Below are 26,843 nucleotides of genomic sequence, written 5' to 3'. Positions count from 1 at the left end.
TCCCAAGGGAGGCTGTGGAATCCCCGTCACTGGAGGTTTTTAAGAGCAGGCTGGACACACACCTGTCAAGGTGGTCCAGGTCCTACCACAGTGCAGGGGGCTGGACTTGGTGACCTCTCGAGATCCCATCCCGTTTCTATGACCTGGTTATATGAAATGGGGTGACTGCAGAACCACAGTGTCATGACAGTCAGTGGGCTTGACTGGTGTCTCTGAGGCAGGGTCAAGCCCCCCTGGCCTAGAATTACTCTCTGAACACCTCTCTCTGTCTCCTGCCTCCCTTCAGGATCAGTACGTGTTCTTGTACACGTGCATCCGGGACATCCTCACCCAGAGACAGCCCTAGGAAGAGCACAGCAGCTCCTGCCCCCGAGAGAGCCCGGCACTGGGGGCAGGCTGAGGAGAGCGCATCGCAGGGCTGTTTGCACAAACCTGACTGAAGCTCCCTCCGGAGAGAAGGGGACCCACCTGGGGCAGAGGCACCAATCAGCTCCCCACCCCTTGAGGCCAGCACAGATGAGGAGCTAAGGCTGGGTTAGCCTGCATCAGTGGTTCAGAATCTCGGACTCTCCTGGTCTCTTCTCCCAGGACGCGGTGGGAGAGCCTATTGCACATGCATTGTCTGCACCAGCCTCCCCCAGGGAGTGCCCCTCTGCTGCCCACAGTGCTGCAGCCCACTCAGCTTGCAAGCACCCAGTGCGGGGCACGGGAACCTGTCCAGGATTCAAAGATTTAAGCGGGGCTGCATCCCTGCTGCCCGGGATTCCTGGGACTCTGGAAGGTCCATGAATCCAGTCGCCGTAGCACTTGCTCTGGGATCCTGCCAGCCTCCGTACTGCCCTCCCTGCCCCGCTGAGTACAGGACAGAATACATGGGGCGCCCTTTCTGCCGTGCCTGGCTCAGAGCCGGCATGTCCTACTGAGCAGGCTGCTGGGTGATGCTTATTTCCATCTGGCAGGAGGGCTGGGAGGCCCAGGCGCTACGCACTGCTTCTCAGAGCGTCGAGCGGATGCTCCAGGTGTGCTAGTGCCTTTGGGAGACTCTGTGACCCAGGGCTGAGGACCAAGCAATGTGTAAGAACAATAAAGAAAACAGCCCTAGAAGCCAGTGTCCTCTAACGAACAGTAGGTTTTACCACACGCCCTGGCCTGGCCTGCGACCTTCCAGCCAGCTGGACTGGAGGGCACCATCCCCAAAGGGCAGCCGTGCACACCCGCTGGGAGCACGCCGTTCGGCTGGCTTCCGAACGCTGCCCCTTCGTGCTGGCTGTCCTAGCACAGCCAGAGCCCGGCAGCTCGGCTCCGAGAGCTGAGTCCCAACCGCTAGAGCAGCAGACCTCTGCAGACCCTTGGGACAGCCCTTCACATGGGACTCTCGCCTCTCCTAGCTGGGAGAACGGGGCAGGACTCCTTCCCCCCAACAGCATCCCGTCACCCCCGCATTTATACAGAGCCCGTGAGTAGGGGCCAAGGCATAAAAAATTAAATTAAATTAAAAAAAAAAGACAGCAAAACCAGGAATAACAATCAAATGAGAAGACCCTTGCTGGCCAGTCACCCTCCATATAACCCTGTCTCTAAGGCCTGCCAGTTTATGTGGGGGAAAAACATTATCCACTAATTCGGCCTCAGCGCACTGCTACCCTCTACCGGGGTAGCATGTGTATCAGCCATGTCCTCCAGTGGTCGCGCTAGAGGAGCTGTCTCTTCATCCCACTGGGATGTGGGGTTACATCAACATACCACCCCCGCAACGGGACCTTAACTCTGGCCCCTGGAGCTGGCGATACCCCCACGGGGTGCCAGTATCGGGGGTGCCATAAGAAATAGGAAGAATGACGGAGGGGTTTGTCTTGATTCCAATTGCAGCGTGGACCTGCACGCACTCAGCTGCGTTCGCTGGGGCTGGGGCTGGCACCACTGGGCAACCGGACCTGAGCGTAAATGAAGTTTTTGGACAATACACTTGCCTGGTTTTTCTTTGTTTATTTGTTTTTTAACCCTCAGCACATCCTCGTCCCACAGCCCAGCTGCCCCTCCACTGCCTCTGGCTCCTTGGCAGTGACAAAGCCAGCCCCAGCAGGCACTGGCTGAGTGTTAGCACCATCACTGCACCGTGTCCTCTCCTCGTGTCCTGTCTCTGCCGTGCTCCCCAGCCCTTTGCCCCACGGAGGAGTGGGCATCAGCGGGGGCCCCACAGGCTGAGCTGCTGGGCAGTGCAGGGAGTCAGTGGGGGCATGTTTTGAAAGGGGGGTATAGATGTAAGGGGGGATTTGGGGGCAGAGCTAAAACCTCCTTTGACCCCCCCCCCCGGCCCCCCTGCAGTGCACTGACCTCCCCTTTCCTCTAGGAGCAGCAGCATCATGGGGAAGGGGGAGCCTAGAGCCCTTCCCCATGGCTGGAGGCAGCAAGGGGAAGGAGGGGAGCAGGGGAGGGAAGGATGCCCCTTCCTTGGTCTGGTGGAGCTGCCATGGGGAGGAATTGTGGGGAATGGGGGTATCTGTAGGGGAGGGAGGAGGGGACAGATGGCACCACTTCTCCCCCCCCCTTGTATGTCATTGCAGGGGAAGGTGCTCAGCTCCCCCCTCCACCATGGTTCTGCTTCTGAGATCCAGAGAATAAAGGTCTCTTTGAGGATAATCCCTTATCCATCAAGGGATCATAGGGAAACTACCTTGTGGGAAACCCAGTTCTTCCTCAAAGCTCTAGCCATCAGACTGGGTTTTCAAAAATGCAGCATTTGGATGAGCCCTGGTGCTAAGAGGGGTCATAGGCTTGGACTGCGATAGCGCATCAGGAGTTGTGCCAGTGTGCAGCCCTATGGTGCAAAAGGGGCGAGCCCTCACACGGCACCCTCCGAACCCCCACATCCCCACACCGATCCCCCCACGCCCTCCGAACCTCCACATCCCTGCACCGATCCCCCCACGCCCTCCAAACCCCCACATCCCTGCACTTATCGCCCCACGCTCTCCGAACCCCCACACCCTCTGAACCCCCTCATCCCCGCACTGATTCCCCATGCCCTCCGAACCCCCTCATCCCGCACCGATCCCCCCCACGCCCTCCAAACCCCCACACCCTCCGAACCCCACATCCCTGCACCGATCCCCCGAGACCCTCCGAACCCCCACATCCCCGCACCGATCCCCCCACGCCCTCTGAATCCCCACATCCTGCACCGATCCCCCATGCCCTCCGAACCCCCACATCCCCTCCCTGATCCCCCCACGCCCTCCAAACCCCCACATCCCCTCCCCGATCCCCCCATGCCCTCCGAACCCCCACATCAATCCTCCCACACCCTCTGAACCCCCACATCCCTGCACTGATCCCCCCACACCCTCTGAACCCCCACATCCCAGCACCAATCTCCCTACGCCCTCCGATCCGCCACATCCCAGCACTGATCCCCCCACACCCTCCAAACCCTCAAATCCCTGCACTGATCCAACATCCCTCACTGCTCCCAGCCCCCCATTCCCTAGCTCTGCCCTCCCAAAAGTCAGCAGAATCTGAAAATGTTCTCAGCAGCCAGGGCCGGCTCCAGGCACCAGGCAACCAAGCTGGTGCTTGGGGCGGCACCTGGAGGGGGGCGGCGCGGCGCTCTGGCCGCCGGGGGGAGAGCCGAGCCCCAGCCGGGGCTCGCCGCCCTCTCGCCACCCTGCCCCCGGCGCTCTGGCCGCCGGGGGGGGGGAGGGGGAAGAGAGCCGAGCCCCCGCTGGGGCTCGCCGCCCTCCTCCCAGGGCTCCGGCCGCCCTCCCCTCCGGCGCCCTCCCCCCCGGTGCCCTGCCCCCGGCCGCCGGGGGGACTCGCCGCCCTCCCCCCCGGTGCCCTGCCCCCGGCCGCCGGGGGGAGAGCGGAGCCCCCGCCGGGGCTCGCCACCCTCGCCCCGGGGCTCCGGCCGCCCTCCCCCCGGCGGGAGAGCGGAGCCCCCGCCGGGGCTCGCCGCCCCCCCCCCCAGGCTCCCCCTCCCGCGAGGGGGGGGGCGGGCGGAGGCTTTTTTGCCTGGGGCGGCAAAAAAGCCAGAGCCGGCCCTGTCAGCAGCTCATGTTAGGGGTTGTGTAGCTGGGACTTGGACCAAATGTCCCAGCGACTTGCTTTCCTTTGATCACAGTCAGTCCCGTTGTCCAGGAACCAGTCAAGGAGCAGGATTGCATTAACCCAGCTGCTTACTGGCATCTTTCACCTTCCCTCTGTTTGTTTAATGCTAATTTCCTTGATAATACTCCTAATCAGAGCCTGCACGTGGAGTTTAGAGCACTGTGAAGAGCTCTTAAATGAGGGCAAGACTGCCAGATGGAGAACCATGAATGTGCATGAGACCCTGTCTCAGAAAGCTCCCACAGGGCAGGGCTCCACAGTACGTGGATTGAAATGGAGTCTAAATCCCATGCTGGTTTTGAGAGGGTTAACAGGAGCCTGAACGCTCACCTGCAGGGATGTTAAGTAGGTCAGTTAGCAGGTCCATCTGGTGAGGAGTCAGATTTCCTTACAAGGACTGAGAAAGCCCTGCATGGAGGGGAGCAGGGAGGTTGGGAGTTCCTGCTCTTGGAGAATGGCTACAGGAGGGGACTTCACTTCTGAGGTAGGACTCAAAATCCCAGCCATGGGGTGTTTGGGTTGAGCTGAGCAGCAGAGAGTCAGGGACAATAAGTGAAGAGCTCAAGTTGAGGCCTGGGGAGCGGGGAAGGAGGTGAAATTGGTACTGGTGGCTCCATTCCATCCATGGCCTGAAGGAAGAGGGGAGCCTGAGGGGAATCCACGTAGATCCTGGGTGCAAGAAGGGACGTGGGAAAGGCCTGCAGACCGGCTGTGCCAGGAAGGAGCTCAGGGAGAAAGCAGGGGTGGGTCTGTACAGCTAGACCTTGCCTAATGGTTGGGTCCTTGGACTAGAACCCAGAGAAGGGGAAGGGCCTGGGTTCCCCTGCCAGCGGCTGGGCAAAGTGGTGCAAAGCAGAGAGCAGGGGTAGGGCCAGAGATGTGGCCTGAGGCTGCAGGACTGTTGTTTGGACCCTGTAAACCGTGGGACTAAACGAGACCTAACGGAGTCCCCAGAGGAGGCAGCCCACCGCAGGGCTGGAGCAGCTGTTGGCAGAGAGCGCTCTCCTCAGCTAGGCCCAGTCTGGGACCCTGAGGTCTACCCAGAATAATTCCAGAAATGTTGCTTCTACCAAGGGCCTGTGGGGGCCAGATCAGCCTGAGTGACTGAGATCAGTTTGAGGAGGATCAGGGCTGTAATCTGAGCCCCAGGTGTGTGTGTGTGTGTGTGTGTGTTAGAAGAACCAGGTGATTTTTGTAAATGTGACTTTTAGGGGAGCTGGATCTTGCAAATCCCTTGCTCAAATGACTCCAAATGTGGGTCACTGACTTACCTACTGCCTCCCTTGAGGCACAGCAAATTTCAAGCATGTGGATTTTACAGCTCAAAGAATAGTTGTCTTTTAACCAGTCAGCATTCCCAGCCTTAGCCATCCCTTCTGTCTACCCGTGACTGAACACACGCATCAGGCCCCGGGGACCTGCTCTGCCACTGCCATTCACCCTTAGCCCCAGGCCCCGGGGACCTGCTCTGCCATTCACCCTTAGCCCCAGGCCCCGGGGACCTGCTCTGCCATTCACCCTTAGCCCCAGGCCAGCACTCTACACAGCAGTGCTGGCCTGGCATTGTCCCTCTAGAGGGCTGTGGTGTGTGAAACCCCACACCAAGAAAGTGCCATTCAAGGGGCTGGGAACCAAGGCCAGGAGGGATCGTTGTGATCATCCAGTCTGATCCCTGCATAGCGCAGGCCAGAGACCTGCCTCAATACAATCCCTGTTAACAACGTGCACCTTATTTCGTCTGGCTTCAACTCCCAGCCATTCATGTCAGACCTTCCTCTGCTAGACTGAGAAGCCCGTTATTAAATATTTGTTCCCCGTGTAAGTACCTATGTCATCAAGTCCCCTCTTAACCTTCTCTTTGCTAAGATAAATAGATTGAGCTCCTGGAATCTACCATGATAAGGCAGGTTTTCTAACCCTCTAGAGAGAGAAAACACACACACACACACACACACACACACACACATATATATATATATATATATATATATATATATATATATATATATAGCGGTAACATCATTGATAACAAATGGTCATTTGTTTTCTCAGCACATTTTGCCAGCCAGTCTTTGTAATCTGTTTCCTTTAGCCACTAAAAGTGCAGTTTCTGATGCAAGTCTTTCTTTTTGGGGGGTGTCCTGGGACCACTCGTACCATCACCCAGATCTTCCCATTATTTAATATGCATCGCACGTCTCCTCACTCTTGTGTGACTCAGACTCTCTCTCACACACTCACGCGGTGCACTTACGTGTTGGTGGGCAGACAGCTGCTGTATGTTCAACAGTTTTGATCTGCTGTTGCTGAACCTCGGTAGTGGGAACACTGCAGCATCTTTAGCGGGACACAGAAACTTTTAACATTAGCTATCCCAGTGTACTGGGATAATCATGCAAATCTTTAGACCCACATAAAAAAAAGTGCAGATTTTAATTTTTCTGGCAAATCTGTAAAAAACCCAGCCAGGCCAGTCAAATACCACCCAGGTGGTAACCCTACCTGGGGCAGATGAACCCCCCTGCACAGGGAGAGGAGTGTGGCTGCCCAAGGAAGAACCCAGGCTCCTGGAGCAGGTGTTCTCAGGACCCTGCTCTCTCACTGGCCATTGCTAGCATGATGGCCCCCACCAGGGACTGAAGCGGGGGCCTCCAGGGTGAAAAGCAGGAGCTGCTACAGCTCCCAGGCTGGGCTACAGCAGGTTCTTCTTGCCGGGGGGTCAGGCCCAAGGGGACCCACCCTGAGCAGTGGGTCACACAAGGCCATCTCCTGCCAGGCTGAGTCTGTGGCACGGCCCGTTGCCCAGAGTCTCTTTGCTCCCCCCCCGCCCCCCAGCTCAGGACATTGACAGGGCGATGAGGATGGATTGACGAGCGCCCACTCACTGCTCCAGCGGAGGCTGGAGCCACAGCTGCTTACACAGGGTGTCCTGGGAGCTGCGGTTTGGATGCGTAACTTCCCAGGCTTCCAGCCACGAGCCCCGGAGGGGGAGAGAGAGAAATGGAAAAACAAACCCACCCCCAGCCTCTGGGCAACATGTTGGCGGTGTTTGCATTTATCTCTACTCCAGCCCAGCAGCGTCCAGGGCCTTCTCCCCAGGTGAAGGTCAAACCCTGGGGGAGCCCCCCACTCCCCGGATCAATGGACCAGGCTGGAAATTCTCCGTGAACCATCTGGAAGGGGTCCATCCCTCTGGCATCAGAGCATGAGCACACAAAGCCACCACATCACCCCTCTGCAAAGAGCTCAGAGGGTTAGCCTCCCTGTTTGAGAGGGGAAACTGAGGCACTAGTGTGAAAGCCTGCAGGGGGTGCCATCTAGACGAGTGACATTGTGGGGGATTTTAATTGCAGGTGCCTAGGATCCCAAACTGGCCTTCACAGGGCTCGCAGGGAGGGGCCCCAGGTCAAGCCACCGCTCATCTGTTGTGGGCATTTTGGGGCTGTTTCCTCGAGCCCTGCTGCGTCGCTTGTCAAATCCTCTTTCCGGAGAAGTCCCTGGGCGCCAGTTGCCTCTATGGTTGTAGTCACATAAGCAAGTAATGAGAGAGCATGGCGCGCACGGACCCCTTTGGCGAGCTGCCCGTGCAGAATGGCTGAGGATGGGCCCTTGTTCTCCTCAGAACAGAGATGGGAGGGGACGCTGGGGGGTGCGGGGGAGGAGGTTCGTTAAGCCAGCAGGCAGAGACAGAATGAGATCCCTAGGCCATAAGCTGGAGTGAGGCCAAGTCACTAGAAAAAAGGTGCAAATTTTTAGCAAGGAGGGGAATTGGAGCAGCTGCTCCAAGGGGATTCTCCAACTCTTGGGGTCATTCAATCAAGAGCAGCCGTCCCTGTCTAAAAGCTCTGCTCTAGCAGGAGAGACGGGCTCCCTGCAGGAGTCCCTGGGTGAGGATCACGATGGTCTCTTCTGGCTTTGACATCCAGGCCCCAATGGATCCAGGGGTCCAGTCCCGTCGGTTGTCCTGCCATAGTTCCCCTGCTCCCTTGGAGGAGGATTGAAGCCGAGGTAAGTGATGTGCTCCCGACAGGACTAGTAGCCTCCGCTGGAGCGCAGAGTTGGGGTGGCTCTGAGATGCCTAGGAGGGAGCAGTCCCTGTGCACCTGTGAGTGACTGTGCCAGCCCCTCTTATCCCTCCGTGTGCACCTGCCCAAGAGCCAGTGGAATCCACCCTCCCGCTGTGCCAGTAACGTCGGGGGCACAGTGTTTACCTGCCTCTCTGGGGGGTGGCAAGGCCTAGCAACACCATGGCTGGACCGCACTGCGTAAGGGCCCAGGGCTGTTTGTTGGCAGGGGGCCCAGGAAGGGGCACGCTGGGGGCTCTGTGAATGTGGAGACTGCTGCTCCCCCCCTCCCCCGCCGTCTCCCCAGTGCAGGGCTGCGCGCCGGGGCTGCTGGTGTGCTTGTTTTCCGAGTGTTTGTGTTTACGGTCTGGAACGCCTTTCGGGGCTGAGATAACAGACGGCCTGGCCCCTGGCCGGCCCCGGCGGAAGTGCTGGGAGAGGGAAACATTCCATCGCCCTTTGGCCTCACAAATGACCCCTCAATGGCTCCCTGGGGCACTGCCAAGGAGCGCAGACGCAACCCCAAACCCCAGGCATTTGGCTTTGTTGGCGTGCGGCCCATTCCCGCTGCTTTCTGCTGCATCCTGCTCTCTGCAGACCGGGGCAGCACAGCCCTGGGATAGTGTTAGGCAGAGAGAGCACTCACCATAGTGCTGGATAGCAGCAGCCCCTCCATGCAGCCGTCCCAGCCTCCCAGCCCAGGTGAAGGGAGAAGAGGAGAAGCAGCCACCCCCTGCAGGAAATGACTGCCACACAACGTCCGTTCTGGAAACACCTCCCAGGTGCCGGGGCGAACAGGAATCCAAGGCTGCTAAAAGACACAGCCCTGTCAGCAGCAGAACGTGAGGAGCCCAAGCAGCGACCATCAGCTTGTTTTACCATCATAAATTTCATTGCAAAGATTTTAACAAACCAATGATGTTAAAACCGAAATATCAGCGATTGGAAGGGCAGCAGGAGCCCTACTCTGCCCTCCTGCCCACCACAGGCCGGAGACCCTGGCACGGTGTATATTCTACTTCCATCTCTACGGCTGCCTGGCATCAGAACCCAGGACCTCCAGCCCCACCGCTAGACCACCATTTAAACATGTTATGGGGCTGTCTCCTGCCTTGGCTTCATATACCACTGAGCTGTTGACTCCCAGCTCTGAGCCCATCTGGAAGGGACCTCGAGAGGTCATCTAGTCCTGTCCCCTGCACTCATGGCAGGATTAAGTCTTATTTAGACCGTCCCTGATAAGTATTTATCCAACCTGTTCCTATAAACCTCCAATGACGGAGTCCACAACCTCCCTAAGTAATTTGTTCCAGTGCGTAACCACTCTGACAGTTAAGAAGTTTTTCCTAAAGTTTAATCTAAATCCCCCTTGCTGCAATTTAAACCCCTTACTTCTTGTCCTGTCCTTGGTGGTTAAGGAGAACATTTGATCACCCTTCTCTTTATAACACCCTTTTACATATTTGAAGACAGTTGCCATGTCCCCCCGCAGCCTTCTCTTACCCAGACTAAACAAACCGGATTTTCTCAATCTTTCCTTGTAGGTCATGTAGGTCTAGACCTTTTATCATTTTTGTTGCTTCTGGACTCTTTCCAATATGTCCACATTTCCCCCGAAGTGTGGTGCACAGAACTGGACACTGTATTCTAGCTGAGGCCTTATCAATGCTTAGCAGAGCGGAAGAATTACTTCTTTTCTTACTCACAACATTCCAGCTAATACATCCCAGAATGATGTTTGCTTTTTTTTTAATTTTTTTGCAACGGTATTACACTGATTCATATTTAGTTTTTGACCCATTATAACCCCCAGATCCCTTTCTAAAGTACTCCTTCCTAGGCACGCATTTCCCATTCTGTATTTGTGCAGCTGATTATTCCTGTCTAATCATAGCACAGTACTTTGCATTTATCCCTATTGAATTTCATTCCATCTATTTCAGAGCATTCCTCCAGTCTGTCAAGATCATTTTGAATTCTTACCCTGTCCTCCAAAGCACTGGCAACCCCTCCCCGCCTGACAGTGTCTGCAGACTTTATAGGTATACTAACTATGCCATGATTCAAATCATTTATGAAGATATTGAGATATTGAATAGAACCAGACCCAGAACAGATGCCTGCGGGACCCCACACAATACACCTTCCAGCTTGATTGTGAACCATTGATAACTCCACTTTTCCAACCAGTTGTGCACCCACCTTATTGTAGTTTCATTTCTAGGCTATATTTCTCTAGTTTGTTTAGGAGGAAGTCATGTGAGACAGTATCAAAAGCCTTACTAAAGTCACATCTACTGCTTCCCTGCTATCCAGAAGGCTTGTTACTGTGTCCTTGAAAGATATTAGGTTGGTCTGACAAGCTTTGTTCTTGACAAATCCATGTTCTAGGTGCTTACAAATTGATTGTTTGACTATTTGCTCCATTATCTTTCCAGGTACCAAAGTTAAGTTCCCTCAATTGTCCTTATTCCCCATTTTAGAGCTAGGTACGATATTTGCTCTTTTCCAATCCGGTGGGAACTCTCCTATCCTCTGAGTTCTAAAAGATAATCGCTAATGGCTCAGAGATCTCTTCAGACAGTTCTTTAAGTATTCTAGGATGTATTTCATCAGGCCCTGCGGACATGAAGACCTCTAACTTTAAAAAAAAAAAAAAAACAACAAGGAGTCCTTGTGGCACCGTAGAGACTAACAAATTTATTTGGGCATAAGCTTTCCTGGGCTATAACCCACGAAAGCTTATGCCCAAATACATTTATAAGTCTCTAAGGTGCCACAAGGACTCCTCGTTGTTTTGCTGATACAGACTAACACGGCTGCCCCCCTCTAACTTTTAAGTAATTCTTAACTTGTTGTTTTCCTAGTTTAGCTTCAGAACTTACCCCATTTACACTGATGTTCATATGTTAGACGTCCAATCACTGCTAACTTTTTTGGTGAAAAATGAAACAAAAAAAGCATTTACACTTTGGCCATTGATGCGTTTTCTGTTATTATCTTTCCCTTTCATTGAGTAATGGGCCTAACCTGTCTTTGGTCTTCCTCTTGCTTCTCATGTATTTTTAAAATGTTTTCTTGTTACCCTCGATGTCCCTAACTAGTTTAGTCTCATTTTTTGCCTTGGCCTTTCGAAGTTTGTCCCCACATGCTGCTGCTGTTGTTTTTTGAATTGTAGTCAGGCCCCTGCTTTGTAGATTCATCAGATCAGCACAGCTCTCCCGATTTCCCATGGGACATGGGCATTCACCCCCCTGGACTCAGCCTAGGGAGCCAGAAAAGTTTTATCAGTTGAAATAAATGGGGTGGGACAGGTCATCAGGTTAAGAAAGCAGTGAGGGGTGCTGGCCAAGCTGTCACCAACTCCTGCAGAGCACTGTTTTAATCCACACAAGCCTAAAAGAGATGCACAGTCCCTAGACAGCTAAATTAGCCACCCATCATGTGCAGCACGACTACCATCACTCTAACTGCTGGTGTGGTGAGAAAAAGAACACAGGGACTCCTAGTGAGACAAAGGTGAGTGACAGAGTGGGTGGAACCGATTGTTTAGTATAAGTAGTTAACACATATTTCAAGGGACCAGTGAAATGGCCTGTTAACACCTCTCCCATCATAGGGAGGAAAGAAAGGGAGAAAGCAGTGTGTGTTCACTTAGTGAAAAGTGTTCCCCCACAGGCCATAGGTTTTTTTTTTGTCTCTTATCATTTTCCTGGAAATGATTAAAGACATGTGGCTGAACACTTTTCACAAAGTGATCACTCTGGATCTGACCTCTCCATCCAACAATGCGTTCAAAAGATGAGCCTGGGAGACTAAATCCATAAACCTTTGCTAGACACTAAAAATTATGCAAAAACAATGTGGAGTCCTTGTGGCACCTTAGAGACTAACAAATTTATTTGGGCATAGGCTTTTGTGGGCTTGAACCCACTTCATCAGATGCATGAAGTGAAAAATACAGGAGCAGGTATAAATACATGAAAGGATGGGGGTTGCTTTACCAAGTGTGAGGTCAGTCTAAAGAGATAAATCAGCCACACCATCCGGGGCTCGTTTACCTGCACATCTACCAATGTGATATATGCCATCATGTGCCAGCAATGCCCCTCTGCCATGTACATTGGCCAAACCGGATAGTCTCTACGCAAAAGAATAAATGGACACAAATCTGACATCAGGAATCATAACATTCAAAAACCAGTAGGAGAACACTTCAACCTCCCTGGTCACTCAATAACAGACCTAAAAGTGGCAATTCTTCAACAAAAAAACTTCAAAAACAGACTCCAATGTGAAGCTGCAGAACTGGAATTAATTTGCAATCTGGATACCATCAGATTAGGCCTGAATAAAGACGGAGTGGTTGGGTCATTACAAAACCTAAACTTAATTTCCCCAATACTAATTTCTCCCTACTGTTACTCACACCTTCTTGTCAACTATCTGTAATGGGCCACTCTCTTACCACTTCAAAAGTTATTTTTCCTCCCTTGGTATCCTGCTGTTAATTGATTTATTAGTCTCTAAGGTGCCACAAGGACTCCTCGTTGTTTTTGCTGATACAGACTAACACAGCTACCACTCTGAAACTAAAAATTATGCACTGAATGGAGACACTGGATTTATGGCTTATTACAACAATCTGTAACCCTCTAACAACCCTGCCTTCCTCTCCTCTCCCCCCTCCTCCCATGACAGGAGAGGTGTTAACATAAGAACGGCCATACTGGGTCAGAACAATGGTCCATTTAGCCCAGTATCCTGTCTTCCAATGCCAGGTGCTTCAGAGGGAATGAACAGAACAGGTAATCAGCAAGTGATCCATCCCCTGTCGCCCATTCCCAGTTTCTGGCAAACAGAGACTAGGGACACTTCGGAGCATGGTTTTGCATCCCTGCCCATCCTGGCTAATAGCCATTGATGGACCTATCCTCCATGAACTTATCAAATTTTTTTTGACCCCTGTCATAGTCTTGGCCTTCACAACATCCTCGGGCAAAGAGTTCCACAGGTTGACGGTACGCTGTGTGAAGAAATACTTCCTTTTATTTGTTTTAAACCTGCTGCCCATTAATTCTAGTTCTTGTTTTATGAGGAGTAAATAACCCTTTCTTATTTACTTTCTCCACACCACTCATGATTTTATAGACCTCTGTCATATCCCCCCTTAGTTGTCTCTTTTCCAAGCTGAAAAGTCCCAGTCTTATTAATCGCTCTTCATATGGAAGCTGCTCCACACTCCTAATCATTTTTGTTGCCTTTTTCTGCACCTTTTCCAATCCCAATATATCTGTTTAGCATAAGTAGTTAATAAATACTGGGGGACCATTCAAAGTGAAGTGGCCTGTTAAAACAACCTTGTTTTTAGCTATGACACTGAGTACTTTCCCCAGACCTGAGGAAGAGCTCTGTGTCAGCTCGAAAGCTTGTCTCTCTCACCAACAGAAGTTGGTCCTATAAAAGATATCACCTCCCCCACCTTCTCTCTCTCATATCCTGGGATTGACACAGCTACAACAACACTGCCTAGGGAATTGTGTCAGGCTCACAACTGAAACGTCAGGGGTAGAGGTTGTAACTTCAGTGTGAAGGGGCTATTTCTTTCTCTCTAATAAGCTACACACCCCAAAGAGTTGAGATTGGAGCCCTACAGCCATAGGCACCTATCAGCTGAGCTAAGGGAAGAGCTTGGCTTGCCGTCTGCCACTCTTCCGCTCTCTTTAAGCTGCAGCCAGCCACTAGAGGGCAACACACAAACATACAGGGGGCCTGATCCTGCTTCCACTAAAGTCAATGGCAAAAAACATCTGTTTATGTTAATGGGAGTGGATTGGGCCCAGAGCTAGGCACAGCAGAAATCATTAACTAAAACTGGCCAGAAAACGGAATTTCCATCTCATTTCCAAATTGCCTCCTAAATTTACTGAGGAAACACTGAAATGAACTCATCCAAATGTTTTAATACAGCTGAAACCTTATGATATAATATCAAATATTATCTCTCTATAAAGTATCATAGACCCATAGAAATATGATATTAACATGAATTGACAGTTTAAAAAAAAATTAAAAGCTGACACAATATGAGACAGTCCAAACTAAATCCTCCCCCTTCAAATCGAATCATTTGGGGAGGGGGGGGAAAAACGTTTCCAGCACAAATTTCGTCGAAACTGACACGTTCCTGGAAATGTTTCAGTGAAACAGCATTTCCCACCAGCTCTAATAACACATTCAACACAAATTATTTTCTTCCAGTCTAGCCGGCGGCTGGATCCCCAAGGACGTTTCACTGGACAAGAAGTTTTAGGGGCCAGTAATGAATCATTTTTGAGCTAGAGGGAGACAGAGACACCTTAGGTGAACCCATCCTTTCGGGGCAGGGTTGTTGTGACTGGCCTGGCACTCCCAATGGGTTTGAGGCACTTTCTCCAGACTGGTTGCCTGAGAAAATGTGGCAATTTTCCAGCCAAACCAATTGTCCAAGTCAAAGCTGTAGGAAAGCGTGTCTGGCTCAGCCTTTAATTATGGCAGGGCTCCCAGCTCCCTGTATAGCCCTTTCCCTTTAATCTAAATCCTGTGTGGCTGGGGATGTCAAAGCACTTTGCAAAGGTTTAATTAATGAAGCCTCAGAAATGCCCTGTGATGTACGTGGTGTTATTCCAATTAAATCAATTTGCAAATCTTGAGGGTGAAATCCAGCCCCCATGGAAGTCCGTGGCAAAGCTCCCCTTGACTTCTGTGGGGCCTTAGAGTTTAAGGCCAGAAGGGACCAATGGCTCAGCTCTTTAGGCACCTAACTCCCATCTAAATTAAATACCTCCGAGGACCCGGGCCCATTGTGATCATTCAGTCAGACCTCCTGCATAGCGCAGGTCAGACAAACCCAGCCAGGGGCTCCTCACCCTGCTCACTGCTTGTGGCTGAGCTCAAGCAGATGTTTTAGAAAGAGAGACCCAGTCTTGACTCCAGGGGTAATGAGAATCCCCCATGCCCCTCAGTAAGTTGTTCCAATGGTTGATTGCCCTCCCCATTAAACATGTGAACCATATTCCCTGTTTGAATGTGTCTAGCTTCAACTTCCAGCCATTGGATCTCCTTCTACCCTAGTCTGCTAGATTGAAGAGCCTGCTAATAACAGAAATCTTCTCCCCATGTGGGTACTTATAGACTGGGATCAAGTCATCTCTTGACTTTCTCTTGGGTAAGCTACTCAGGGTATGTCTATATTGCAATCATGGGGATTGATTGCAGCATGAGTAGCCGAGCCCAAGCTAGCTAGCTTTCATCTAGCAGCGGAGCCATTGAGCCTGGGCTATGTCACACAGGTTGCATGAGCCTGTCTGGAGCCCTGGGTAATTACTCGGTGGCTAGCCAGTGCCGCTGCGGCTTCACTGCTCCAGGACTCAAGCAAGTGAGATTAAAGCTGGTTCGAGTACATCTACCTGAGCTGCAATCAGCCCTCCGAGTGCAGCGTCGGCTGCTTAAGCCTCTCATGCTTTACAGACCGCCTCATTCTCCTAGCTCTTTTCCCGGGGAGTAACAGGGATGCAGACAGGTGCATTGAGTCACCTAAGGACACAGGGAATTAGTGGAAAAGCAGGTAGTGGAACCCAGGCTCCCAGCTCTCGCTCTGACCACAGGACGTAGGTTCGCACCCAGCTGGTGATGTGGGACCTGCAGCTGTGTTCACAGGGACACATGCCTGGATTCTTCTTTCTCCACTCCTGCACCTCCAGCCTAAGGGCTGCCCGCTCCAGGGTCATCCTAGCATCTCCTGGCAGGTGTTGGGTCTCTCTGTGGGCAGTTTGGAGCTGGAAGCCATGCGCAGGAGGCATTTTAGTTGCTCTTTCTGGGCAGTGGAGGGAATGAGCAGGGAAAAGCAGAGCAGCCTCGGAGAGGTCAGAGTCTGAAGTTAAACCTGAGACTACAGTCCCCAAAAGAGGGAATGTGGAACCCCCCTAAAGAAACTGACTCCCAGAGGAGATCCCCAGGGTGATTTCACTCTGTCTGTCAGACTCCTTGCAGGAAGGGGTTTAGAGAAGGGCTGGTTGTAATTTTTGGAGGTGAAACCTAGTTTTTGTTTGCCTTGCCAAACTGTTTCTCCTTCAGTAACACAGTGGATAGACGAGTCCAACACTTGTTTCTATGATTCCGGGGTGTGTGTGTGTGGGGGGGGAGATTTCCCGTTGTGCACCTTTAGCATGTAGCATTTGACACTACATTTAGGAATAACCTTATCACTTCCGCTCTCCAGGTGTTGTCTGTTTATCGCCATAAGGCACAGTCCTTGATCAAAGGAGAGATGTCATCTGCCATGAAACATGGTACTGTGAGCTCAGAGAAGGAGCGGAGGCAGGATGGCCTAGTGATTAGGGCACTAGTCTAGGAGTCAGAAGAGCTGGATTCAGTTGCCTGCTTTGCCACAGTCTCCCTTGGGCAAGTTAATTAGTCTCCCTGTGCCTCAATTTCACATCTGTACAATAGGGTGTGACGGGTAAAGAGGTGCTCCCATGCTGTGGTGATGGAGACATAGAAGTACCTAAGATAGGTAGATAGCACTGAAGTTTTTGGGTGGCAGCAGCATGGCTTATTCAGACTAGCTCCCCCGAATGTTAACCCCTGAATTCCCAGCTGACGGTTGGGTTTAGGGAGCCAGCCCCAGTGCACATGCCTCCAAAGGCATGGTTCAGGGGTACCATTCAGTGTTTGAAGTGCTGGATGGGGCAGGATCAAACCCCTGTTTAAATTACTTTCTCCCGGCGGAGTCGGCTTTCCTTTCCCCTGCGCTGCTATCCCACAAAAACATTGCAAAGCAAAGCACGAGTCCTGGAGCTACAAACAGGTCTTTATTTGTTGGGGTATTTTTTTTTCTTCTTCTTCTTCTTCTTCTCTTTGAATGAAATTCCTGCCAGCTCTCCGGGAGAGAGAGGGAGAGAGCAGAAAGTTCCTTTAGCTCCTCCTCTCCGAGGCTCTCACGCCCCTGCCCTGCCCAGCCTGTGAAACCCAATAACCAAGATCATTCAACAATGCCTCCCCTTCACTGGCTGCATCTTTACTACACTCAGGAGTGCAGGGGATCCAGTGCCTGCTGGGTCTGAGAAATCAGACTCTGTCTGAGCAGCCAGCTGAGATCAGAGCCACTGAGCCAGTGCCAGCCACCCTCACCCAGCTCATGTGGGCTGCAGCTGTGACCAAGATGGACAAGCTCTTCTTCTGGTGCACTTTTCTGTCCTCCGCCGCCACTCTCCAGGCGGTATCCACGGACCCAGGTGCTGCGCCCTCATGCCCGCCTCCGTGCCACTGTGAAGAAGATGGCATAATGCTCTCAGTGGATTGTTCAGAGCTGGGACTCTCCCAAGTCCCTGTCAGCCTGAGCCCCTTAACGGCTTACCTGTAAGTACCGAACTGTCATTTGCTTTGAAGTGCAAGTGCTGTCCTTGGGGCACAAGGATAGACACCCTGTCACCCCACCCCAGAATCAGCTGCAGCTTGCTTGGGCTCGGAATTTGGGGCCACACTTTGCTGATATAAAATTTCTACCGCAAATTAGAAACAAAACAAAAAGGCAGCTATTATTTCAGGACCTGCTGAGCCAACTCCCCCCTCCTCCCTATGCCCCTCTGCATAATGCTGTTTATACTGTGCTGTTCTGCATGCTTTGCTTCTTGATTGCAACGGATCAGAGGAGCTGGTTTGCTGGGCAGATTCTGATTGTTTGAGAGCATAATGGAGTATTTATACTGGACAATTACTGCCAACTGTCCTGGAGCTTTCTGTCCAGTATTTCAATAGCTGTGATAACCCACGGTTTTGGGGGCTTTCAGTTTGGGTTGGCCACCAGCAGAGTGTTGGAATTGTTTGTTTCAGACGAACAGTAAAGTTTCACCAGGTGGTTCAGTTCAAAGATGTTAATTTTCCAAGCGTTGGCCCAGCCCTGTTGCCACAGGGAACCCAACAGGGCTCAGTTCAAAGAGGATTTTGCAGGGTTGACTTCTAGCGACATGGGATGGTCCCAGTGGTTCCACTCCGGTTACGTCCCAGTTGTGGAGAGGACTGGGACTAACCTGCCCTCTTGAGAACTTCCCCATGCTCTACAAGGGAGGGCTTGGAAGGGCAGCTGGGTGCCTCCACTGGGGACGGTGCCCTTCTCTGCATGAGACAGGTCGGCTTTGGCATTCCCTGGGAAAGACACTTTGTAGCTGTATTCACAACAGGTTTAGCCGTGCTGCAGCAAGGATGGGAAGGAGCTTAGCTTTTGAATTTAGGGACAGAGCTGAAGGGCTGCCAGAGAAATGTATTCAACATAAAAACCACATTGTGTAGCTGGCAAACAGCAGCGGGTTGTGCTGAGCACCCCGGTCAGTGCAGGGGGCAGTCCTGCCTAGTGCCTAGAACAACAGGTTTAGGAAGGAGGCAGGAGCCCTGGCTTGTATTCCAGACTTTGCCACTGATTTCCTCGGGCAGGTCGCTGCCTCAGTTTCCCCCCTCTCTGAGATGGAGATAATGATACTGACCCTCTGTTGTGAAGTGCTTTGAGAGCTCTGGATGGAAGGTGCTAGAGAAAGGTGCCATCTCCTCTCCCCAGTCCATTTTTGCCCGAGGCAGAGTTGGCATTCAGGCCTCCTATTGCAGTGTCTCTCTCTGTCTCTCGCTGGCAGTCAGGTGGGAAGGGCTGTGCAGGATCCCATTCAGAATGGATGCTTTTCATCAGTGAGCAGGAAATACAAGGGAGCTGCCTAGTGCAAGGTACATGTACCTTTAGGTGGGGACCCTGCGGCATGACTGTCACCCTCCGGTGTCTCCTACAGTAGAAGCATCTCACCCTAAGCATCTTGTAGCCAGCCCTGGTTCTGTCTGCAAACAAGTATTGCTGGATGAGGGATGCCAGCTTTGGCCCGTGCGTCCCCAGGGCAGTGGATTGTAAGCACAGGAGGCTCCAGGGCTCAGCCAAGCCAGTGCTATTGTGATGGCAAAGTAAAGCCCCAGCAGGGACCCGTTCCATCTTTTAATTCATTTCAGGACCTGTGCATTCGGCTCCAGCCCTATAAGGACCACGCTCCCCAGCCCGCTGTAGGAACACAGTTTCCCTTCTCAGTGGGTGCGGGGAGGGTGTTGCTAGCCCAGGCATGCTTTGCACTAGCCGCCGCCTGGGTCACTTAGGTCGCTAACATTATTCTAATAGGATTGTCAGACTATTCATAACTCCTTAGCTACATGAATCAGAGGAGTGCAGGATCCCTGGGGCAAGGACCCTACCAACCAGGGCAGTCGCTAGCAGTGTGGGCGTGCTGATGCGGCGGCTGTTTGCAGTGGGGTGAGGATTGCAGCCTGTGGGGTGTTGTAAAGACATTTTAGGCCTGATTGTCATAGTCGCTGGGTCCCTCGCAGGCATAGCAGGTGGCTCAGGACCTCTGAGAACCAGGCTGTTTCTGGATGAGGTCAGTCTTTCCCCTGACAGTCGGAGTCCTGCTGTGCCGATCAATTTCTATCCTGCCCATCCCAAGGTGTCGTTGCCTTTTTAGCTGCTTCGCCCCTTCGCCGTGCTTTGCTCGGGGGATTGCCCTGGTACAGACATTAGCCCACTTTGCTCATGTGGTGGCGCCATTGACAGCAGTTTGGAGGAAACGTGCGGGCATTGTAACCTCCTGAGCCCAACACCCCATTGGCGAAGCCGGTCTGGGGGAGTTATTGGCGCTTAAAAATTGCAGGTCCCATCATGCGAGGGACTAGAGTGTCTGGCCCCCTGGCACTGCCTCTCAGAGACTTGGGAGAATGCCAGCAAGCTGGCTGCGTGATTAAAAGGCTTCAGATTGCAGAGCCTAGCCTGTCAATTAATATGTGACACCATGTAACGTAAATACGGGAGATGCCCTGGGCTCGTGGTTACAGCCGGGGACTAGGGGGGCTGGGTTTTACTCCATCTCCGCCACGGTATAACCTGCTTTGCTGCAAGTCACTGAGGGCCACATTTTCCAGGGCTCAGCACCCACACTTGGAGCCAGATTTTCCAAACTGCTCAGCAACATCGAGCTCTCTTGAAAATCTGTCACTGGCTGTGGGGGGCTGAGCCCTTGTGAAGGTGTCTGGCCTTCAGTCCACACTGAGGCACGTAAATAAGTGGCCAGACTTTGGGGAGAGCCATGGGGGCTAAAATTCAGGCGGCTCATTTGAGTGGCTCGACGTAGATTCAAGCGCTTTCTGTTCGGCACCTGACGTTTGGACCTTTTAGCCTGCGCCTCTTTGTGCCTCAGTTTCCCTGCCTGTATAATGAGACTAATTATGCTCACCTCTACGGAGCATTTGACTGTCTTAGAGGAATGGGGCTTGGGCAACGCAAAGGGTTTTTATAATAACCCCATATGATTAGGCTCTCCGTCTCAGACAGCAGGGTGAGAAACTGGACCCTAAAATGTTTCATCTCGAAGGTGATCAAAGCAGGGCCCGGGAGTCGGCGCCGGCAGCCCGCTGTGTCCTCTTAGCAGTGTGTCGAATCCAACATCTTTGCTATGGGGATTGCCAAGTCCTGTTCCTGGCTGGTGGCAGCGGGGTGATGGGGAGAAAGACTAAGGCCGCAGCCTGATTTCCCGACAGCCGAGGCGGAGAGCTAGATGGAGGCTGCTCCGGGTGGCAGCAGCTGCAGAGGGGAAAGCTCTCCTGGTGATCTAGGAGGGGCCAGTCTGCCTCAGTCTCTGCCCCGCTGAATCCCTGGAGAAACACAGTGCCCCGCTGCTGGCCTGCAGGTGGCAGGCTAGAGCCTGCCCCATCTCCCCCAAAGTCCTCTCTGAACTCAGGCCCCCATAGGTGCAGCATGGAGCCCAGCCCTGTATGGGCTTTAGTGGCATCTCCGAGGGTCCCCCAAACAGAAGCCCTTTCATTCCCTGAGCTGTCTCCGTGGGGAGTGGGGCAGGGAGCTCCCAGCTGAATTCTCAGCCGGCCTAGAGATTCGGAGCAGGCGCCTGGAATTTAGCAGCCCTGCTGGGAATGTGAAGCCCTGTTGCCACCTTCGCCGCCCTCTCCCCGCTGTGGGAAAGGCTCTCTGAGGTTCTCCCACACTCTGCTGTGCAGTTGCTGTTTCCGGGGCCACGGGGAGCCAGGCAGGGAAAGCTGGGGACACGCTCATCACATCCCTCAAGCAGAACCTGCTGCCAGGAGCAACCTGGCCTGAGTTTGCATTCCCGTTTTCATCAGCCATCTGTGCTGGCCAGCAGCAGGGCTGGGATCAGGGCTGGGCAGTTCTCACTGCTGCTCAGGTTGGGCAAAGCCCAGTACGTATGGCTGGCCGGTGGGGTGTATTCCCGCATGGAGGCCTGGTCTGCCTGTACCCTCCGTCGGTGCGGGGTGAGGAGGAGGCTCCTCTCCTCTCCTCTGCTCTGCGCTGCAGCGGGCTGCTCTCCTGAGGTGACGCGCTCCTTCAGGGCCCACTCCCTTTGCTCTGGGCGCTAGCCCCAGCGAGGAAGCCAGGCCCCCCCCCCTCAGGAGCAACTCCACCCAAGGGAGTGGCCTTTGTACAGCACCTTCCCCTGCCCCACTGAGCCTGGCTTATCCCGCCAGGCGGCCGTGTGGCACCAACTCCAGCAGGTGCCATGGGAGCCTGGGCACGGGAAGCAGGATTCTGAGGGGAGGATAAACCTCTTTCCCGATTCATGTGTTTGCTGGGCCCGATCCAGGCACCCCTGAACTTTTAGGGGATGGAGGGATTTGGAATGGGACTGCCGAGCCAGACTGGCAGTTCAGGCCCACGCGGCCCCAGTCCCCTCCTGCACTGTGGGTGTGGCTAGAGCTCCAGAGGGAGCTAAGTGGGGCCTCGGTGAGTTTCACTCTGTGCATGCGACTGTACCCACTGGTGGGTGGATATGACAGGTCGCCCTCTGGGCCAATCTGCGGAGAAGCTGAGTCTGTTACAGGCCCCCCTAGAAATTCTGCCTCTTTAGCTGAAGCTGTAGCCACTTAGGGTTTTAGCTCTGCCGGTCCCCAGTTCAACACCCAACACTCAGGCACAGTGGATCAGCCAGGATGGCGACCGCCACACGAGCAGACCCATCGTCTCCAATCCGAGCAGCCCAGGAACGTTGGGAGGGCCGGGCTTGAAATCCAGGCTCCAGCCAGCATCCACCTGTCACAACTGGGCCTTGTCATTCTGCAGGGCCCAATCAGAGCCCCGGATCCCAACACCCCGAACACAAAATTCTCAGGGTGGGAATTGGGAAGATGACAGCCTGACCTGGCCCCACGTGTATCATGTACGTAGCATCAGCGGCGCACAGGGCTACATGAGCCGAACCCCCTGTCACAGGGCTGGCTGGAACACACAGGTAGACGAGATTTCCAGCCTCCTTGAATAACTTGCCCCTGCTGATTTCTCATTGGCTGTGGAAAGGAAATGTGGTGAACGGTGCCGCCTGGAGAGACCTTGCTGAGACAGAAACACAGCCGCAGCCTGTCTGCAAGGAGAGGCTGTTAGGCTCATGCCATGCACCCCGAGATAAACATGTGAACACTCTCGCTGGAGGGTTACAACGTAACCTGCTTTATTTCTCAGAATCCAGACCGATAACGCATGAGAACCTGAAAACAGAGAGAGAGTAAACAGGCTACTCCCTGAGGAGCGAGTCCCAACTCACCACACCTTGCTTTAAAATGACTCTTTCCAAGCAGGGCCAGCTCCAGCTTTTCTGCTGCCCCAAGCGGCGAAGTGGGGGAAAAAAAAAAAGATAAAGCCGTGATTGGTGGCAGTTCGGAGGCAGCTCTACCACGCCGCTTCATTCTTCGGCGGTAATTCAGCATCAGGTCCTTCGCTCTGAGAGGGACCAAGGGACCCGCCACCGAATTGCCACCGTACACCCGGATGTGCCGCCCCTTTCCATTGGCCGCCCCAAGCACCTGCTTCCTTTGCTGGTGCCTGGAGCCGGCCCTGTTTCCAAGGGCTGTCTGCTGACTGACTTGGTTGACCCAGAGTCCACAGCTTCCCGCACCGCCCCCTCGCCTGTGAGCAGGACCGGGAATCCCTCACATCTCACAGAATGGCTTGTCATTTTTAACCAATTTCCAGTACACCACAGAACTGTTCCCCTGATGGATGGGAAGCATTTCCTCGCGGGTCCTCCCAGGAATGGGCTGTGTATGCAGTGGGAAGCTCCTATGGTACTTAGAGGGGAAACAAATAGGATTCAGGCCAAGCCCCTGTTCTCTTGCTAACACACAGCAAAGCACTCCAGCTCTGAGCTGCCAGGGCCCGGCTAGCTGTTAGAGGTGAAGTGAAGACCCTAGACTAATTTGACTACCATTGAGGAGTGCCCACCTAGCGGGAATTCCTGTAGTGGGGCCGCTGCGGGGGTCGGGGGGGAGAGCAGTGGCTATTTGGTGCACGGATGACTCTAGCCACACCAACAGGTTGCATTAGCAGTGGCCTGAGTGGAGGCTCCCTGTCTGCTCCCCGAAGGGGAAATGCAGCACTGAATGTTGCGGGCAGAGGGAAGGGCCTGGGGCTCTGGACCTAATGCAAACACCACTCCCAAACGCAGATGGGTAAAGCTGTTGGGGGCAGCTTGTGAAGACTGTGCAGGGCAGGGACTGTCTCATTCTGTGCTACTTGCAGCACTGGGGGAGAGCCAGCCCTGCCTGGAGGGCCAGCCCAAGGTCTATCGGTATTTCCTATTTGCATCGCTATAGCACCTAGGAGCCTGAGTCATGGACTGGGACCCCCATGGTGCTAGGGGCTGTACAAACACAGAACAAAAAGATGGTCTTTGCTTCCAATCTTGCCATCACCTAAGCCCAGAAGCAGTAAATAGGCTGGTGGACTTAAGGGGTGCTTAGGCCTTGTCCTGCCCTTTGCCCGGGACAATTTCAGCCCAAGCACGTTGCTGGTGCTCTGATATTTGGTAAGGAGCCGATAACCAAGGGTTTTCCCACATCAAAATGGAAACAGGCCCCAGCTCATGCTAATGTGCCGCGGAAGCTCAGGAACCGCCTGACACGGTCTCCCCGATCACCAGGAGTCTGTCTACACTGCAGTCGGGGACATGACCACAGCGCATGCAAACAGCCCTGAGCTAGCTTTCCAGCTACAGCAGCAGGGGCGAGCTAGCTGCCCAAGTACGGAGCCAGGGCTCCAGGTGGGCGTGCACAGCCCAAGCTGCCGCGGCTGCACTGCTCTTGGTACCCGAGCTAGCGGGAGTCACTGCATGCTGCAGTCTCCACCCGCTGCAGTGTAGACGTGCCCAGGAGCGCCGCCAGCTTTTTTGCCGCCCTAGGTAGCAGAAGGTCCCGCCCCCGAAATACCGACAACGACCGGGGCGGCTGAAGATCCGGCCGCCATGGTCACCGCCCCCCAAATGTTAGCACCTTAGGCAACCGCCTAGGTCGCCTAATGGGTTGCGCTGTGCCGTTAACACGTGACGGGGCCAGAGATCACGCAGGCATGCGGACTACAAGGAAGGGCCAGTGGTAGGGGCACTTGCCGAGGCTTTTGGAAACTTGGGTTCAATTTCTGGAAGTGTAATAGATTCCTTGGTTAATGCCTTAGCCTGGCTGGGCCTCAGCTCCCCATCTGTACAATGGGCGTAATAGCTGCCCAGGGTAAATCCGGTAAAGATTGCAGGGTCCTCGGATGCTACTGTAATGGGGCCCAGATCAGTGCCCCAGACAGAGACCCAAACGCTGCTGTGAGTCCTGACCAGGCAGGATTCCCCCAGTGACCGGAAATCCACTTTGTCTCTGAGCTCATGCTGCCAGAAATCCATAAGTCTCCCACTCTGCAGCCTTCCCTATGGAAATGAGACCTGCGCTGGGAGCCTGGCTGCAGGGTGAGGTGTGGGTGTTATAAAAGGAATGTTTTTGAGTGCTGGGGCCTGGATTCTCCTCCCGCAGGATATGAGTAAGTCCCCTCGACTCCAGTGGGAGTTACTCATACGCAGCCCCAGAATAGGGCCTCTGGGACGAGAAAGGAGTGAAATCCGACGCAGAAGGAAAGCATTTTCCATGCATTACACCCAGGCATGCACACAAATGCAGGGACCTCGGTGGGAGTCATGTAGCTGAAGCCCAAGGCCTTAAGACAACACTAGATCCCTGGTGTAAGGGGCAGTTTACAAGAGAAGCAGTGTGGTCTAGTGGATAGGCCACTAGACAGGGAGCTGGGATCGGATCTACTGCAGACTGCCACTGCCCGGCTGTGTCACCTTAGCTTAGTCCCACAGTGGGTCCTTGCTTTTGGCTCCCCATCTGTGCATGGGGCGGGGGGGGGGGGGGGGCGGTAATAAAGATTCCCCACCTTTGAGTGGGTAGAAATGCTGCATCAGCGATCAGTATTATCAGCGATCAGTATTATCCACAGAGCCTCACCATCTTGCAGACAGTACTGATCAAAGTGAGTTTTAAGAATAAAAGTCTGATGTGGGTTGCTTGTGGCTCAGTCCCAGGGGGTCCTATTGCCTGCTGCTAGGAAGGACGCATTCGCATTCAGCTTCCTATTAAAGGGAAGGCCTCTTGTAACAGCAGCCTGGGAGTCAGAACGGCTGGGTTCTGTTCCTGATTCCGTCACCAAATTGGTGTTTGATTCTGGGCACCCCACCTGGGGCCTGCTTCTACGCCCACTTAAATCAGGAGCCATAGATAGCAGACTGGACTGGGCAGATGTGTTGCTTTGTTCTTATGTTCTAGGATACATGACTAGAGCTGAGCAAATCATTTACCTCTTGTAAGTTATTCCATGGACAGCGCCTCTTCTTGCGTTAACGGACGGATCGCAGCATTCTCCATTGGAAATGGATTTGTAAATTTACCTAGCTGGCCTGCAGATCACTGTGACTCTTCCTGACTTGTGCTGTGTTGGTTAGTTTCGGAGGTCATGCGGCATTGATGCTGTTCCCTAATTGGACAATGTGTGTTTATTCATGTCACAGCGCAATGTACAAGCATTGCAGCAGGATTCAGCGTTAGAAATGGATGCATTTGAGCTTCAGTGCAGCTCGGGGACTCCGACGTTAGGACAGAGGCAAGGGGAAGGAGCATGCTCGAGCTGGCATTCCCCTAGGAGAGCAGAAGCCTCTGCCTTGTGCTAAAGAGTCACAGGGAAGGGCAGGTTGTCTGGGCACACAAAGGAACAACATGGGTCTTTGGTCTGAGTCTTGCATCTTAGGCGCCTAAATAGCTTTGAGGATCTGAGCCCTCCTATTTTGTGCCGCTCTGCGGAGCTCGTCTCCGTGGGAAGATGCTCTTTGCCCGTCTGCGGTGCCCAAGAACCTCGGCAGCATCGGGAAATGCCAGGGGGATCTCTGCAGGTGTGGAAATCTGCACCCCGCCATGTCGAAGCTGCTTGAGTCAAACCGAACTGGGCCGGCCATTCTCAGCCCTACAGCACGTCAGGCTGTAGGGGGAGACCTGCCTTCAAAGACTGGTAATAAACTGCTAATGAACTTCAGCTGTTTTGACTCCCTGAAGAGCCTAGACCAAAACCAACCAGAAATACATTGTCATTTCTCATTCTGTCCCCCCCACCCCAAAACCGATAGATTTGTTTTCGTTCTTAATGATCTGCCATTGCCTGGGAAGTGGGCTTGTAAGAGAAACCGAAAAATAACCTCAAAACCACAGCTGCTGGGCATGTGCTTCTAAATATCCTTATTTATCCACTAGGACTCATGTGATTCCTTCATCAGCCATACAGTA

At 53.3% G+C, this 26,843-nt stretch overlaps 2 protein-coding genes across 2 annotated transcripts in view; both read left to right on the top strand.

The window, feature by feature from the left end:
* Positions 1-346, top strand: part of LOC135878571 (receptor-type tyrosine-protein phosphatase V-like) — a 48,554-nt gene extending 48,208 nt beyond the window's left edge. The window contains exon 39 of the mRNA XM_065404275.1: positions 287-346. Coding sequence (XP_065260347.1) covers positions 287-346 — 60 coding nt within the window. The remainder of the gene's footprint in view (positions 1-286) is intronic.
* Positions 347-17,346: 17,000 nt separating this feature from the next.
* LGR6 (leucine rich repeat containing G protein-coupled receptor 6) overlaps positions 17,347-26,843 on the top strand; it is a 212,203-nt gene continuing 202,706 nt past the window's right edge. The window contains exon 1 of the mRNA XM_065403144.1: positions 17,347-17,567. Coding sequence (XP_065259216.1) covers positions 17,347-17,567 — 221 coding nt within the window. The remainder of the gene's footprint in view (positions 17,568-26,843) is intronic.

This window comes from Emys orbicularis, chromosome 4 (assembly GCF_028017835.1).
Source record: "Emys orbicularis isolate rEmyOrb1 chromosome 4, rEmyOrb1.hap1, whole genome shotgun sequence".
Taxonomy (NCBI): Eukaryota; Metazoa; Chordata; order Testudines; family Emydidae; genus Emys; species Emys orbicularis.
The sequence above is the reverse complement of the archived record's forward strand: the minus strand, read 5'-3'. Positions and strand labels throughout refer to the sequence as shown.